Source organism: Mercenaria mercenaria, chromosome 7 (assembly GCF_021730395.1).
Source record: "Mercenaria mercenaria strain notata chromosome 7, MADL_Memer_1, whole genome shotgun sequence".
NCBI lineage: Eukaryota > Metazoa > Mollusca > Bivalvia > Venerida > Veneridae > Mercenaria > Mercenaria mercenaria.
Window position 1 is genome coordinate 33,109,587 of NC_069367.1, and position 13,637 is coordinate 33,123,223.

General features: G+C 36.4%; 2 protein-coding genes across 4 annotated transcripts in view; both read left to right on the forward strand.

The window, feature by feature from the left end:
- The window catches only part of LOC123554556 (metalloreductase STEAP4-like), a 36,468-nt gene extending 27,484 nt beyond the window's left edge, over window positions 1–8,984 (forward strand). Inside the window, exons 1-2 of one of the 3 annotated variants that reach the window (XM_045344788.2) lie at window positions 835–971; window positions 5,446–8,984. In XM_045344788.2, the coding sequence (XP_045200723.2) occupies window positions 5,451–6,926 (1,476 nt within the window). In that variant the 5' untranslated portion in view covers window positions 835–971; window positions 5,446–5,450 and the 3' untranslated portion in view covers window positions 6,927–8,984. Of the gene's footprint in view, window positions 1–834; window positions 972–5,445 lie in introns of those variants that run through there. The other 2 variants (XM_053548052.1, XM_053548051.1) reach the window with 2 other exon arrangements.
- Window positions 8,985–9,346: 362 nt separating this feature from the next.
- On the forward strand, window positions 9,347–9,805 carry LOC128558221 (uncharacterized). The gene has a single exon (XM_053547091.1). It carries the CDS (start codon window positions 9,347–9,349, stop codon window positions 9,803–9,805), a length of 459 nt encoding a protein of 152 aa, XP_053403066.1.
- Window positions 9,806–13,637: the final 3,832 nt, after the last annotated feature.

The window sequence follows — 13,637 nt, forward strand, 5'->3', positions numbered from 1 at the left end:
GGCGCACGTATATATGAAACTCATACATCAGTAATTTCCTGTGTATACATTTTTTTCGGAAAAATATCGGGTACAAAACATCACTATATATTTTTATCGGTGTAACACTTGGGTAACGGTGTCCGGAGATATCCATTAGCATTTCATTCTTCATCATGTTCATCATGAAGACCTATGCTGTACTTTATGACGGGAGTATCTATAAAAGTCCCAGTCACACATGCGACCATAACAATACACTTATATCAAAGCGGCGATCAGCTTAAACACAGAGTAAACTTGATATATTTGCATGACCGGCACCGGGGATGGGTGGGTTCCGATCCCCTTCCTGAAATGAGTTTAGCGAAAGCATTTTGTGGTTTCATGCATTTTTATATCACAACGTATGTGACATATACGTTTCGGTGTAAACTGTCAAAATTGACCAGAGGACATAAGACAGATGGTTCTGTCCAAACTGAAAGATGAACAAGTTCATCATAGAAATTTAACATGGTTAGACAACTAAAAATCCATTACACTTTACTTTAGGGTATTTTTACTGTTTAAACTTTGCCAAGCTGTGTGTATTTGCATGCAAAGTTTTATTGAAATAAACGATAATTTAACGTCAATAATATGAAGTATTTTAAAATCCGACTTTGGAACGTTAATGAATACCGGTCATGAGCTGTTCTTTCAAAATAAGAGAGAAAAAAAATGTTTAAGGAAGTATTCACAATGGGGATCAAGAAGTTCAAGGTATTACTAATAAGCGCATTAAAGATTTGCAAGATACAATTTCTTCCTGTTTGACACGTGAGAATTTCAGATAGATTCGTAAAAAAGTAGATCAACCACTAAACCTAGATTGCGTGTGTCGATGCATTTTGCATTTTTAAAGGATCGTATTTGAACTGACAATATTGGGATAGTGTTAGATTTATACAATCCTAGTTACTTTTTGGAAAAATTTCCCACGCCTGTCGGTATGTACAATGTATTTCTTTTATTTTGTGTTTCAAACGTTTTGATGGGAATTGTTCAGTTAAGGTTAATTATTTTCCATCATTACAAGTTCATCAGAATTTCAAATTTAAAATTCAATAAAAGTAATTTTTGTGATATTTTTAATGATAAAGCCTCAATTAATATATAAATGAGCGGCCTCCGTTGCCGAATGGTTAAGGTCGCTGACTTCGAATCACTTGCCCCTCACCGATGTGGGTTTGAGTCCCACTTGGGGCGTTAAATTCTTCATGTGAGGAAGTCATCCAGCTGGCTTACGGAAGGTCGGTGATTCTACCCAGGTGCCCGGTGCCCGCTCGTGCTGAAATAATGTACGGAGGGGCATCTGGGGTCTTCCTCCACCGCTAAAGCTGGGCAGTCGCTATATGACACATAAATGTGTCGGTGGGACATTAGACCCAACAGAAACAAAAAGTAATCACTGAAGTTAAATTGTATCATACAATTTTCAAAGCGGTTGGGTAAAAACTAAAATTTTATAAAAGAAAAATATTCTGTTATAATCTGTGGTTTGACTGTTATTTCATCTTTACTTTTTCTTTTGTTCTTTATAATTTAGAAAGAAATCCAGTCAAAAAATTATAATTTCTACTGGACAATTATTATGACACTTTTTACAATACACATAATTAAAATGCTTCCTATTTATATTAGACTTGACAGACAAAAAAGTTAGGAAAGGGTTGGGCGTGGTCTTTTTTAAAGGGGTTGTAGACCATTAAAATGTGTTTTTTTAAAAAGTTGTCTTAATACTTAGGAGATGATAATAAAGGTATAGTTATACCCGCCTGCTTAGCTCATTAGGGAGAGCGCAGATGTACGGATCATGGGATCGTGAGTTTAATTCACGGGCGAGGCGTATGTTCTCCATGACGATTTAATAAATTACAATTGTGTCGTATATCATCCGTCCTCCGCCTCTGATTAATGTGGAGAAGTTGGCAGTTACTTGCGGAGAACAGGTTAATACCGCTACAGAATCCAGGATCACCGGTTAGGTTAAGGTAATGTCTGCCTCTACATAAGTAAGATACTGTTAAAACGGAATAACCCTCACTAAAGCGATTTTTTTTTTTTTAAAGACACAAAATTTAGTATGTAGACAAATATGGTATTTTAAAGAGGTGTTAACTATTTAAATAAATACTTTCGGTGCTATACAGTCATTTGTTTTTTGAATAACATCTGTTTTTACAATTTAGAAAATTAACGACTGCAGCACCAATTCGAAATATTCAGCTACAAGGAAAACGGCATACGAAACGAATGAATGAATGAATGAACGAACGAACGAATCGCCGAATGTGTTTAAAAACATTAAACATTTAGAAATGCTTCTAAAGGTCAAGCTCCGAAACATCAACGGTTCCATTACGAATTATTATAGCAGCTCTACCTTAGTGTCAATAATGAATTCAGTTTGAGTGGATTTTGCCAGGCCTGCAACCGTTCAGGCGCTTGCTGAAATGCATGAGAGCCGAATACATAATTGCAAATCTACGGTACTGCTTTAATGAACCTTTAATTATATACATACACCTTTCTTTGTGTTATATCAGCCGAAATTGATTGTAATTTTAGGCAAATCTTGAGACTGAAAACTTGGGAAACGGTGAACATTTCTGACGCCCGAAAGGTTGAGACATCATCATTACGTCATTTATCATAAGTAAAAGAAGTAGTTTAGCCATTGAATATTTTTCTTATCCGATGGAAGTTGAAAACAATGTTTAGTATTCTTTAGGCGGAAAAACATGTATTTCAGACACAAAATTCATAGGTATAGGCATGTTATTGAACAATTTACCAGTCATTACTATTTCTTTTTTTTTTGGTTGGATTTAACGTCGCACCGACACATGATAGGTCATATGGCGACATTCCAGCTTTAATGGTGGAGGAAGACCCCAGGCTCCTCCGTGCATTATTTCATCAAGAGCGGGCAACTGGGTAGAACCACCGACATTCCGTAAGCCAGCTGGATGGCTTCATCACATGAAGAATTCAACGCCCCGAGTGGGACTCGAACCCACATTGATGAGGGGCAAGTGATTTGAAGTCAGCGACCTTAACCACTCGGCCACGGAGGCCCCACCAGTCATTAAGAAATAACCACACTGGCAGTTGATAGATTTCTATTGAATATTGTATCAGCCTATATCAACCTATCTATCCCTCTTTACAAAAATGACTCAGATGCATTACTCATTTTGCAGTACAAACTGCAATGTAAACGGATCGCATTAAAAATCCCCTTTCAGTTACCGATAGGGTAATAACTGTTTACATAACTTTAAAATACATTTTCTCTCAGGTTTATTTCTAGACAAAACATTTGCTGAAATCACATCCTTTATGGAAAAAATAGTGTGTAACGTTCTGTTTTATGTTTTGGTAAGCATGTCATTCTCAACAGACTGACAATAACCTTAGGTCAAGCGTATCCCTTACTTTCTTGAATATACCCGGTATTTACCTTCGGAGACCTTTAAAATAAGGTGACATTACAAATGACTGAAGGACTTTCAATAAAAATGTTGTCCATTTTGCTTCGGATATTTGAGATGTTATTATTTTAAATATCACATATTTCTCTTTTTAAGGAGATGAGAAAAGCGTATTCAGTAAACAAGCTGGTGTATCAAGCTATCATCTGACAATTTAAAAACTTTAATTGCTATGTCTACAAAACTTTTCCGCAGTTGTACGTAATTAAACGTATTAGCGTCTGATGGCCCTTTCACGCTTCCGTAGAATCAACATATATTACACGAAATTCAAGTTGAAAATATTTCTGAAATGTCTAGGACTGCAGTTCACAAATACGGAAATATCTTACATCCAAGGCATATACTGACACTTCCAGAGAACATCAAAAAGGACCTTTTGAGCGATTTGACGGAAACCCAAAATCTCTATGTACACTTGCTCCGTTACGGACCCCTGTGGGATTTGTGTGTATCCCGAGCTCATATATGTTTTCGTAGAAGCCCAGGTAATTTCAAGCCGTTAGAAACTGCTGAAAATAGACTCCCCATTAGCAAAACAAAAAAAAAGTCCACGCGCATACATTTTAACAGGGTGACCCCTGCGCGTGACCCCTGACTATCGACCAATTAAAAGGCGAGATTGCATAAAAATGTGCCCGTTGTCCCAAGGATATAGGATAACAAGCTTGAATTCCTACTCGGTTATCTATGAAATATATTATATACAATAACATATGGATCACAGCATCCATATCTAATAATCTTTGACTGTTAATTGCTTTCATTTATTTATAAATATATACTATTTTGGTTTTACTATAATTTCATTTTCAACATGAAAAGAGAGACGAGAAAAAATGTAATGAAATATTTAAAAGGCAAGTTATTAAAATAAAAATGCAACAGCAAAGAACAAGAAAGATCACCAAGGTCCCTGTGATCTTGACCGTCCAGCAAATAGCCTCTAAGACAGTAATTATAACAATCTATCAAAAATTCCACTCAGTCATTATTCGAAGTTTGAAAGCTGTGGCTATTATACTTTTTGACTTCCAGACTGGAATCGCGGAATATGTTAACCTTTAGCCTGCTAAATTGCTACAATGAACTGGTCCGTCTTTTAATCTGGGCAATACCATTTATTATTTGAAGGGGTGTTCACTGAAAATTTACTGACTGAATAGCGAACAGTGCAGACTATGATCAACCTGATCTTGGTCTGCACTGGTCGCAAAGGCAGAATTACTTGCCGCCAGCAGGCTAAAGGTTAACTTGGTCCCTGGCCCCAATACAGTAAGGACATTTCTCTAATCGAATTAAGTGATAGTGTAAAGTTTGAAAGTCTGGCTGTTATATCTGCTGACTTAGAGTCCATAAACTAAACTATTGACTGATGCACGGACTCGGGGACATCGCCACATCAGAAAGCATCTCGTGTTATAAATGGCCGTATAAAACGCAAATTCTAGCATAAAACTGCTGTTCCTGTCACTTTTCGGAGGTATTTTAACAGGACAGAAAACATGTGTTTACAGAGAGATTCTCGCGCTCAGGTGCTGTTAAAACACTTTTTTTTTATTTATGCACGTTCCGTGGCAAAGCGTAAACGCAATGAGAACCCAAAACGGATATTTCAGAAGAAATGACGACAACGTGAAAAAAAACGTAGACATTCCCACGCATTTCATGGAAATGTAATGACGTTGGGGATAATAGTATATTCATTTATTAGTTCGCTCAAAAGGTCCTTTTTGATGTTGTCTGAAAGAACTTCTGCTACCCCCAACTTCCCACCCATTATTCCTTGCCCCCTCCACCACCACCACCACCCCATCCAAATTATATATATGTTCCGACAGCTCTTCTTTAATCATGCATTTTTGTTTTAATACTATTTTTTTTAATATAAAAACAATAATTTTCTTTGATTTTTTTGTCTCTTCAGATATCATGATGAAAGAACAAAACCGGACCATCGGCATACTTGGCACTGGGGAATTTGCACGTGCTCTTGCCAAGCGACTTTATTTATCTGGATATGACGTAATTATTGGTAGCAGACGACCGGAAGAAGCACATATTTCTGCGACGGATGAATGTTTATGTAACTTGAGACTAATGACTACTGAAGAATGTATCGAATCAGTTTCAATAATTTTCTTGGCCATCCATGCGGAACATTTTAAAGATCTATTAGGGGACCATGAAGATAAACTCAACGGCAAAATTGTTGTAGATGTCTCCAACCGGGATAGGCCAAGTAAGTCCAATTCTAATGCAGAATATCTCCAGACCCTAATTCCGCAAGCCTCAGTTGTAAAAGCGTTTAACGTCATTTCCGCTTACGCGTTGGAAAACGATTACAACACGAGCAGCCGACAAGTATTCATCGCTAGCAACAATGATCTCGCCAGAATAGATGTTTCTAATATTGCTCGTGCTATGAATTTCACACCTATAGACCTTGGTAATCTTGTTGCTGCCAGACGAATTGAAAAGCATCCATTGTTACTATTTCCCGATTGGGGAAGACCTTGTGGATTTACCATTGTTCTGTTTATTATTTGGCTGCTGTATCTTATATTCATTTATTATGTTGAGCAGACGATATACGCGTGGGACCAGATATTTGTAAAGGTTTTGAACAAAGCCATTTGTATGACGGGAATCACAGTGTTGTCTGTGACATATTTACCTAGCAGCTTCGCAGCAATATTTCAAGTATATTATGGAACTAAACACATCCGGTTTGCAGGATGGTTAGACAAATGGCTGAAAAACCGGAAACAGCTTGGTCTGATTTCATTCACATTGATCACAATCCATGTTCTTATGTCGACGCTTATAATGTCGCCGACATATCTTAGGTCGTGGTACCATTCCACTAAAATAACTATACCATATAACATGTCTCGAGCGTATGAATTAGAAAATATTAACTGGATGACATGGAAAGGAGAGGCTGCATGTATGACCGGTATCTTTTCATTTACTATCTTATGTTTGGTATGTGTTTCTACTTTGCCGTCTGTCGCAAACTCATTGAATTGGCGGGAATGGCGCTTTGTGCAGTCGAAGCTTGGCCACGTGGCTTTATTGTTAGCGGTTGTTCACGTGTTGGTAATGGGCATACCTGGATGGCTGAAAAATCCGAAAAGAATATACAAATCCATAACATTTTTGTCTTCTATTCTTCCATGGCTTACTTTACTGTTGAAACTGTTTTTCACAATTCCTTACGTTGATGGATATGTTACTAAGATTAGAAAAGGTTGGGAAAGGAAAGAAAGACGATGTCAAGCCAAGTGTGTTCGCCAGAAGAAAGAAGATCTTGGGGTCATGAATGCTAAAGACGCCGCGAATCCAGAAAGTGGTCTATTTCCAGAGTATACTATACAAATGGTTTCATTTGATGAAAACGAGTGACGCACGTGCTTGTCAAGATAAAACTTGACATTAGATTTATGTATAATGTCTGAAATGTACATGTAATGGTCAAATTGTGTATCTTCGCATTCTTTACATATATCATTTGTTTGAGTGAGAGCGTACTCTCAAATGTGTTGAAAATTGTATTTTTCTATTAATAATCTGACTTCTACTTTTTTGTAAAATTGTCCTTTAAAATCAAAGTGCCAAAAAGTACGAAATGCGTTGGTTGGGACGTTCTTGTTAATACTTGAAATGTTTAAATGTGCACGATTCCCAGTAATGAACCTAAAGGCATCTGGAAAAGTTAAAGAATTTATGCCTCTGCAATTGTCATTTTTCGTGATATTTTGAGAAACCTTTGAAATGCTGTATGCACAAATAACGTCAACATGCATCGTTTAATGTATTCATTCATAGTTGCGGTAAAAACAACTTGCAAACAGTTTGAGACATTGAAAAGTAACAAACGCGATAACCAGTATTGAGTGTTTCTAAAAGCCCAAAATATGAAATGCTGTTTTATATATCGCTTATTATGCGCCTCGATGGCAATTACAGATTCTTTACACTGACTTTATTATATACTCGTTTTGAGTCACAGCAACGTCTTTATTTCATACTGGGTGGCGTCATTTTAATGCGTGTCGTTGCATTATTTTTTCGGCGTAGCTGTCTAAGCCAACTTTTGACCTACTGAAAGAACCAATAAATGTTGTGCATTTATAATTCTTAAACTAATAAAAAAAAAGTGGGACTGAACAGAACTGAATACATGCTTATTTTTAACTGGCTTGAATTAATATACTGTTTCACAATTTTCGTTACATTACCACAGAATAGAAACCGTCTCCAATGACGTTCATCGGAGAAGCACAAAAGATTGACAGGAGATATTTATACACGTAATATTGGATATTTACCTGAATGATCGTTGGTTTTGAGTACGCAAATCTTCGGAACTCATATTTTGTATAGTTTAGTTGACGGTCGTGGCGAGCTCGGCTATCTCCGTAAACTCTGTAATGTACTTTGCGGACTGATTTCCACTGCTCGATTAAACTTATAGTGCTAAATGCAAGAGTTTGATATGACTTTGAATCACAAAATGCCGTCTATTTGCTAGTATATCTACCGAAAAGAGTCAGAAATACAGTATTTATTAAAACTTGCACAGGAATATTCGAACTCTTTTGTAACGCGTCATAATTTTGTCAAGAAGTAATGCATTTCTTGTGTTAAGAGTGTCACACGGAATAGTAATAGTGATTTTATTTAAACTTCACATGGTTAAAAAAGACATTGCGAGAAAGCATGCACAGTATGAAAGAATATTTTTTATATTTCTTCATCTATACTGCAATCCAACATTTTCAATACATTAAATCCCCTCCAACGCCGAATATCTTTTTTAACAGATATTTCTTGTTTAAAATACGCCAGTATTGTCATGTTTATTCAAACTAAGGAACAAATTCATAATAATCATAATATTAATACGTGTAGACAATAATGTAATAAAAAGATTATTCGCTTTGCATCGAGAAATATGCACTCGTTCTTTAGCGGAATGATATTTCCGCAGCATAACTCGTGCACATTTCCCGATACTAATAATCTATAATTATCGCATAATATAGAGCCCGTAAATGTTCAGGAAGGGACTAAACCAAATGTCATTAACATGTGGAATGATGGTTAAGTCGTACTGGCGAAAATAATCTGTCACTGAAATGTTGCCAGAATTATGATGATATCTGCCATTTTGGAATATATTTAGATATGTAGTTCGAGCCTCACTCGGGGTGTTGAATTCTTCATGTGAGGAAGCCATCCATCTGGGTGGTTCTACCCAGACGCATGCCTGTGATGAAATAATGCACGGAGGAGCACCTGGGGTTTTACTCTTATTAAAAATTTCGAAATATCCGATGTGAAACTTTCAAAGTAAGAAATGATAATGTAATGTATTTCATCTAAAGGTCCGATATTTAGCTGCTTCTCTACACTTAAGACATATATAGATGTATATATGATTGTACTTTGTCATGTTATGCATGTATTTTTGTGCATATATATTTTAGATAGGTATTAGCCAAGGCATAGTGTATGCTAATTTTGCTAATAAAGTTGTTTTTATAGTTATCATGTTCAAGTTATAGTTAAATTTGAAATCAAATATATTTCTATAATATAAAGCGCTAATAGGTTCAGGCCCCGGTTTCACAAAAAAACTTAAGTCTGTTGTAATGACTTAAACTCAATAGTGTACTCATCTTTTGACTTAAGTTGAGTAATTATTTGAGATGCGTTTCACGAACATTTTATCGACTCATGTAAGTACTCAAACCTTGAGTTGAGTCTGTTAATTTGAGACAGCTCTATGGCTTCCTCAAATTGTTGTTATCTACTCAAATATGGCCGACTTTGTAAGACGCCTCGAGAGATTGCGCCGTAGACAGCGAGTAGAAAGGGTTATACCCGATCGTATAAACCCTCTTGAGGTTTTATCACGCTCCGAGATTAGGCAACGCTACAGATTCCATCCGGAATCTATTGTTTTTCTATTGGGAATGATTTTCAACGCGTTGGAGAGCCCGACTTTTCGTTCGTCTCCCCTTCCGCCCATGATATCTCTCCTGGTTACGCTCCAGTTTTTTGCCAGTGGAGCCCATTATCTTGTTATTGGAGACATTCACGGTGTCTCCAAGTCTTCGGTGTCTCGGGCTGTTCGGAGAACCACAGCAGCAATTTGTTCACTAAGAGACAGATACATCAAATTCCCGAGGAACGACGCTGCAAGAGCAATCCACAAAGAATTTTACAACATAGCAAGTAAGTATCGGACGAAGCGATATGATTGGTTTCCAATGTAAACAGTTACCACTTATTGACCCAAAGGTATAGTAAATACCCGAAAGTCTTAAATCGGATCAATACGTAACTTTCAAATTGTTGATAAAATTGTATTTATTTGAAAGTTACACACATAGATCTATCATGAGAAAGTAATTTTACCGATTTATATTAACTTATGTATGGAAAAATAATGCCACATCAAATCTTAAATATTACTGTGATAGGCCCTTTTTCAAGAAATTGTACGAGTCCCATATAATCCTGGATATAAAGAACCAAATAAAAAAGTTTTTGTGCAATCCTCCAGGATGTTTTTCTCAAGAAGATGTAAATAAATCCCTGAATTCATTATTTTTGATTTTGTGGCGTTTTTTTCTTGCATAAACTATATAGGATAGATGTGGTCATGAGGGGTGTAACCAGCCAACCCTACCCGTATTATACCTGAACATTGTTGCACAACCTCAACATAACAATAAATATTGCTTTCATTTATACAGTATACATGATATAAATCCCTTGAATGTGCATGTAAATTAACACCGAATTTTCTCGAGCTGGCTACAGTTGTATCAAATGCTGGTGTACTACTCAGAGATATTGTATGCTGTTACACACATGGAAGTAAGTGTGGGTACCATGGACGAGGCACAAGACTGTTAATATATATCTATAATTCATCATCTCCACTCTTTCCTTATTCTAAACACTTACCTTTAAGATGTAATACAAGGTAGTATTCTTCTCTTTTATGTAAAATGCCAAGAAGAAATGCATAGCATTACAAGAGTGAATGCTAAGTTAATTCTGTTTTATGCCACTTTAAATGTATTTGTCTGGATCTGCACTGGATAAATATCCGCTGTTGTATGATGTCAATTCTCTGTGTTACAATGGTGATCATTGTAATTGATCATAAAATACATTTCACATAACTAACTAGAGACAGGTAAGAGGTATTTAAGTCAGTATATCATTTGTTGAAGGTTATTTTTGAAGGTGAATGGGTAGGGTAGAGATTTCTCTGAAAAGTCTTTAGGAGTGTTCTTAAAGCTTAATTGTACAAATTCAATATTAGGTTTATATAAAATATCAAACCATAGCTAATATGGATTCAGATGAGAGGGAATTCAATGTTATTTTTTATATATTAGCTTATATTATATAGATACATATCATCTAAATGGGCATGGCCTTTTTAACCCTTACATAATAGTTTAAACATTCAAACCCTTGTATCACACACCAAATGTCAAAACTTCAGCTGTTATGTATTCAGGTTTATAAAAATATCATAACCATAACTATTATGGATTCAGATTGGAGGAAATTCAATGTTTCTTTTTTATGTATTAGCTATTATTATATAATTGGGTGTGACCTTTTTGACCTTAATAACATTCAAACCCTTGTATCACACACCAAATGTCAAAACTGAATCTGCTATGTATTCAGCTAATATTTCCAAAGTTTCTAATACATATAAACCTGTCATTATAACATGTCACACACAGGAACTTATCCATTTCTGACTTAAAGGGCATTAATTTGAAAAATAAAGGGAAAGCCAAACCTTCCATCACTTGCTAAATATCAAGACTTAGTGTGTTATATAAGTTAGTTATAGAATTATATTAATATCAAACAATAAGCATTATAGATCACATAAGAGGAAATTCATTGTTTCTTTTTATTAGCCTATATCACATGTACATGTCATTTACATGTCGGACTGAGACGCTTACTCGGTTAAAAGGACCTGAATCAATTACTAGTAGAAACCGGTTTCAATTTTGCACAACCGTTTATCGCTTGGGCTTGATCTTTGAAAGACGGCCACAAAGAGTTCAGTTGTGTAAAGTATCATCTAAATACATTCAGTGGTTTCAAAGATGTTGTTAAATGAAAACTAACAGATAGGAGGATACATGCACTAACTGGAATACTATGAACAATTATTGTATATTTTGTAGAAGGTCACACAAGGGTGTAATGTGAATGAAATTATTTTGAAATCAAGCAAAACGTTTTACACAATAATGTAAGTACCTACTCCTCGTGATAGACATATTTTCTAAGGAACCAGTAATAGCTAGATCAATCTTGTTACAATGATACAAGACTATTATTATTATTATTATACCAGATTTATATAGCGCCCTTTTCATGATCAATTTCACGTTCAAAGGCGCTTTACATAGTTCAAATGCAGCCACAGAGGGCGCATAATTCATCCTCTACTAGTACAGACACAGAGCGATCTGACCAGAGGGACAGAGTGAGACAAAACCCCCATGACAGAGATATCAGAAATCAGATACAGGCTTGTCCGGCTAACTTAGCCTAGCTCATTTCGAATAGACAGCCTGGTTGTTTAACGTGCCCAGTGTATAGCACTGATACACGCAAGGATTGCCTGGGTTCCTGGCCAGTACACCTTTAGTTGGGTGGGAAACACTGAAAAGCGTTTCTGAAAATTCCCGAGTAGCTGTCGGGGATCGAACCCAGACCTCAGGATTGGAAGGCCAGTGTGCAAACCACTGAGCTATCCGCCCACCCACTACATAATTATGTGAATTTATTTAACAAGAGCGTCATGATGACCCTGAATCGCTCACCTGAGTTATATGAGCCACATGTTTAAAATGGCAAACTTAAGCTAAAATATTAGAAAGTAGGTCAGTAGGTCATATTCATTGTCACTGAAAGTCAGTTTAAAGGTCAGTGTGCAAAACTGTACACGTTATCCAAATTTTAAGGCTGTATCTTAAAAAACAAGAAAGTAGGTCAGTAGGTCAAGGTCATAGTCAAGTGAACTCTAATCACTTGGGGTCATCAGGTAATTATAATTAAGCAGTCTAGAAAATATGATCTGATAATTTTTTAAGTATTTATTCCTATATAACTCATATAACAAGTGACACCCAGGGCTGGGCCTTTTTTCCCCCCAGGGGCATAATTTGAACAATCTTGTTAGAGGTCCACTACATAGTGTTACATACCAAATATCAAAGGCCTAGGCCTTGAACTTTCAAACAAGAAGATTTTTAAAAATGTTTCCTATATAAGTCTATGTAAAACTTGGGACCCCCAGGACAGGGCCTCTTTTCACCCCAGGAGCATAATTTGAACAATTTCAGTAGAGAACCACTGGGTAATGCCACTTACCAAATATCAAAAGCCTAGGCCTTGCAGTTTCAGACGAGAAGATTTTTAAAGATTTTTCCTATACATGTCTATATAAAACTTAGGACCCCCATGGCAGGGCCTCTTTTCAACCCAGGGTACTTATTTGAACAATTTTCACAGAGGACCATTAGATGATGTCATATCCAGGCTCTATGCCTTGAGGTTTTGGACAAGAAGATTTTTAAAGCTTTTCCATGCGGTTGCCATGGCAACCAAAGTTCTGCACGGAATTCAATTCTTTGAACAAATTTGAAAGGGGGCAACCAAGGATCATTCCTGTGATGTTTGGTGTAATTCTTCCCAGTGGTTTTCAAGAATATTTTTTTAGAAAATGTTGACGGACACACGACACATGACGGACACTGAGCGGTCACAAAAGCTCACCATGAGCCTTTGGCTTGGGTGAGCTAAAAATCTGATAAACTGGATGTTGTTTGTAAACTTCTGTGGTGGTACTCTCAGCATTTTTTGCTCAAATGAGTTAACAAGAGCTATCAAAGGAGTCAGAGCGCTCGACTATTTAGATGTTCGACAGTGAAAATGGGCCCATCTTAGGAAACTATAGGTATCTCTGGAACATTAGATGATTCCAAAGGTGGATGAATACAATGGACAAAAGCGAGAGTCTATGTTTAAAACAGTAAGTAATAAGCAATATAA

Excerpts from the sequence above, each read along its gene's own strand:
- LOC128558221 (XM_053547091.1), top strand. The coding sequence starts at position 9,347 with ATGGCCGACTTTGTAAGACGCCTCGAGAGATTGCGCCGTAGACAGCGA.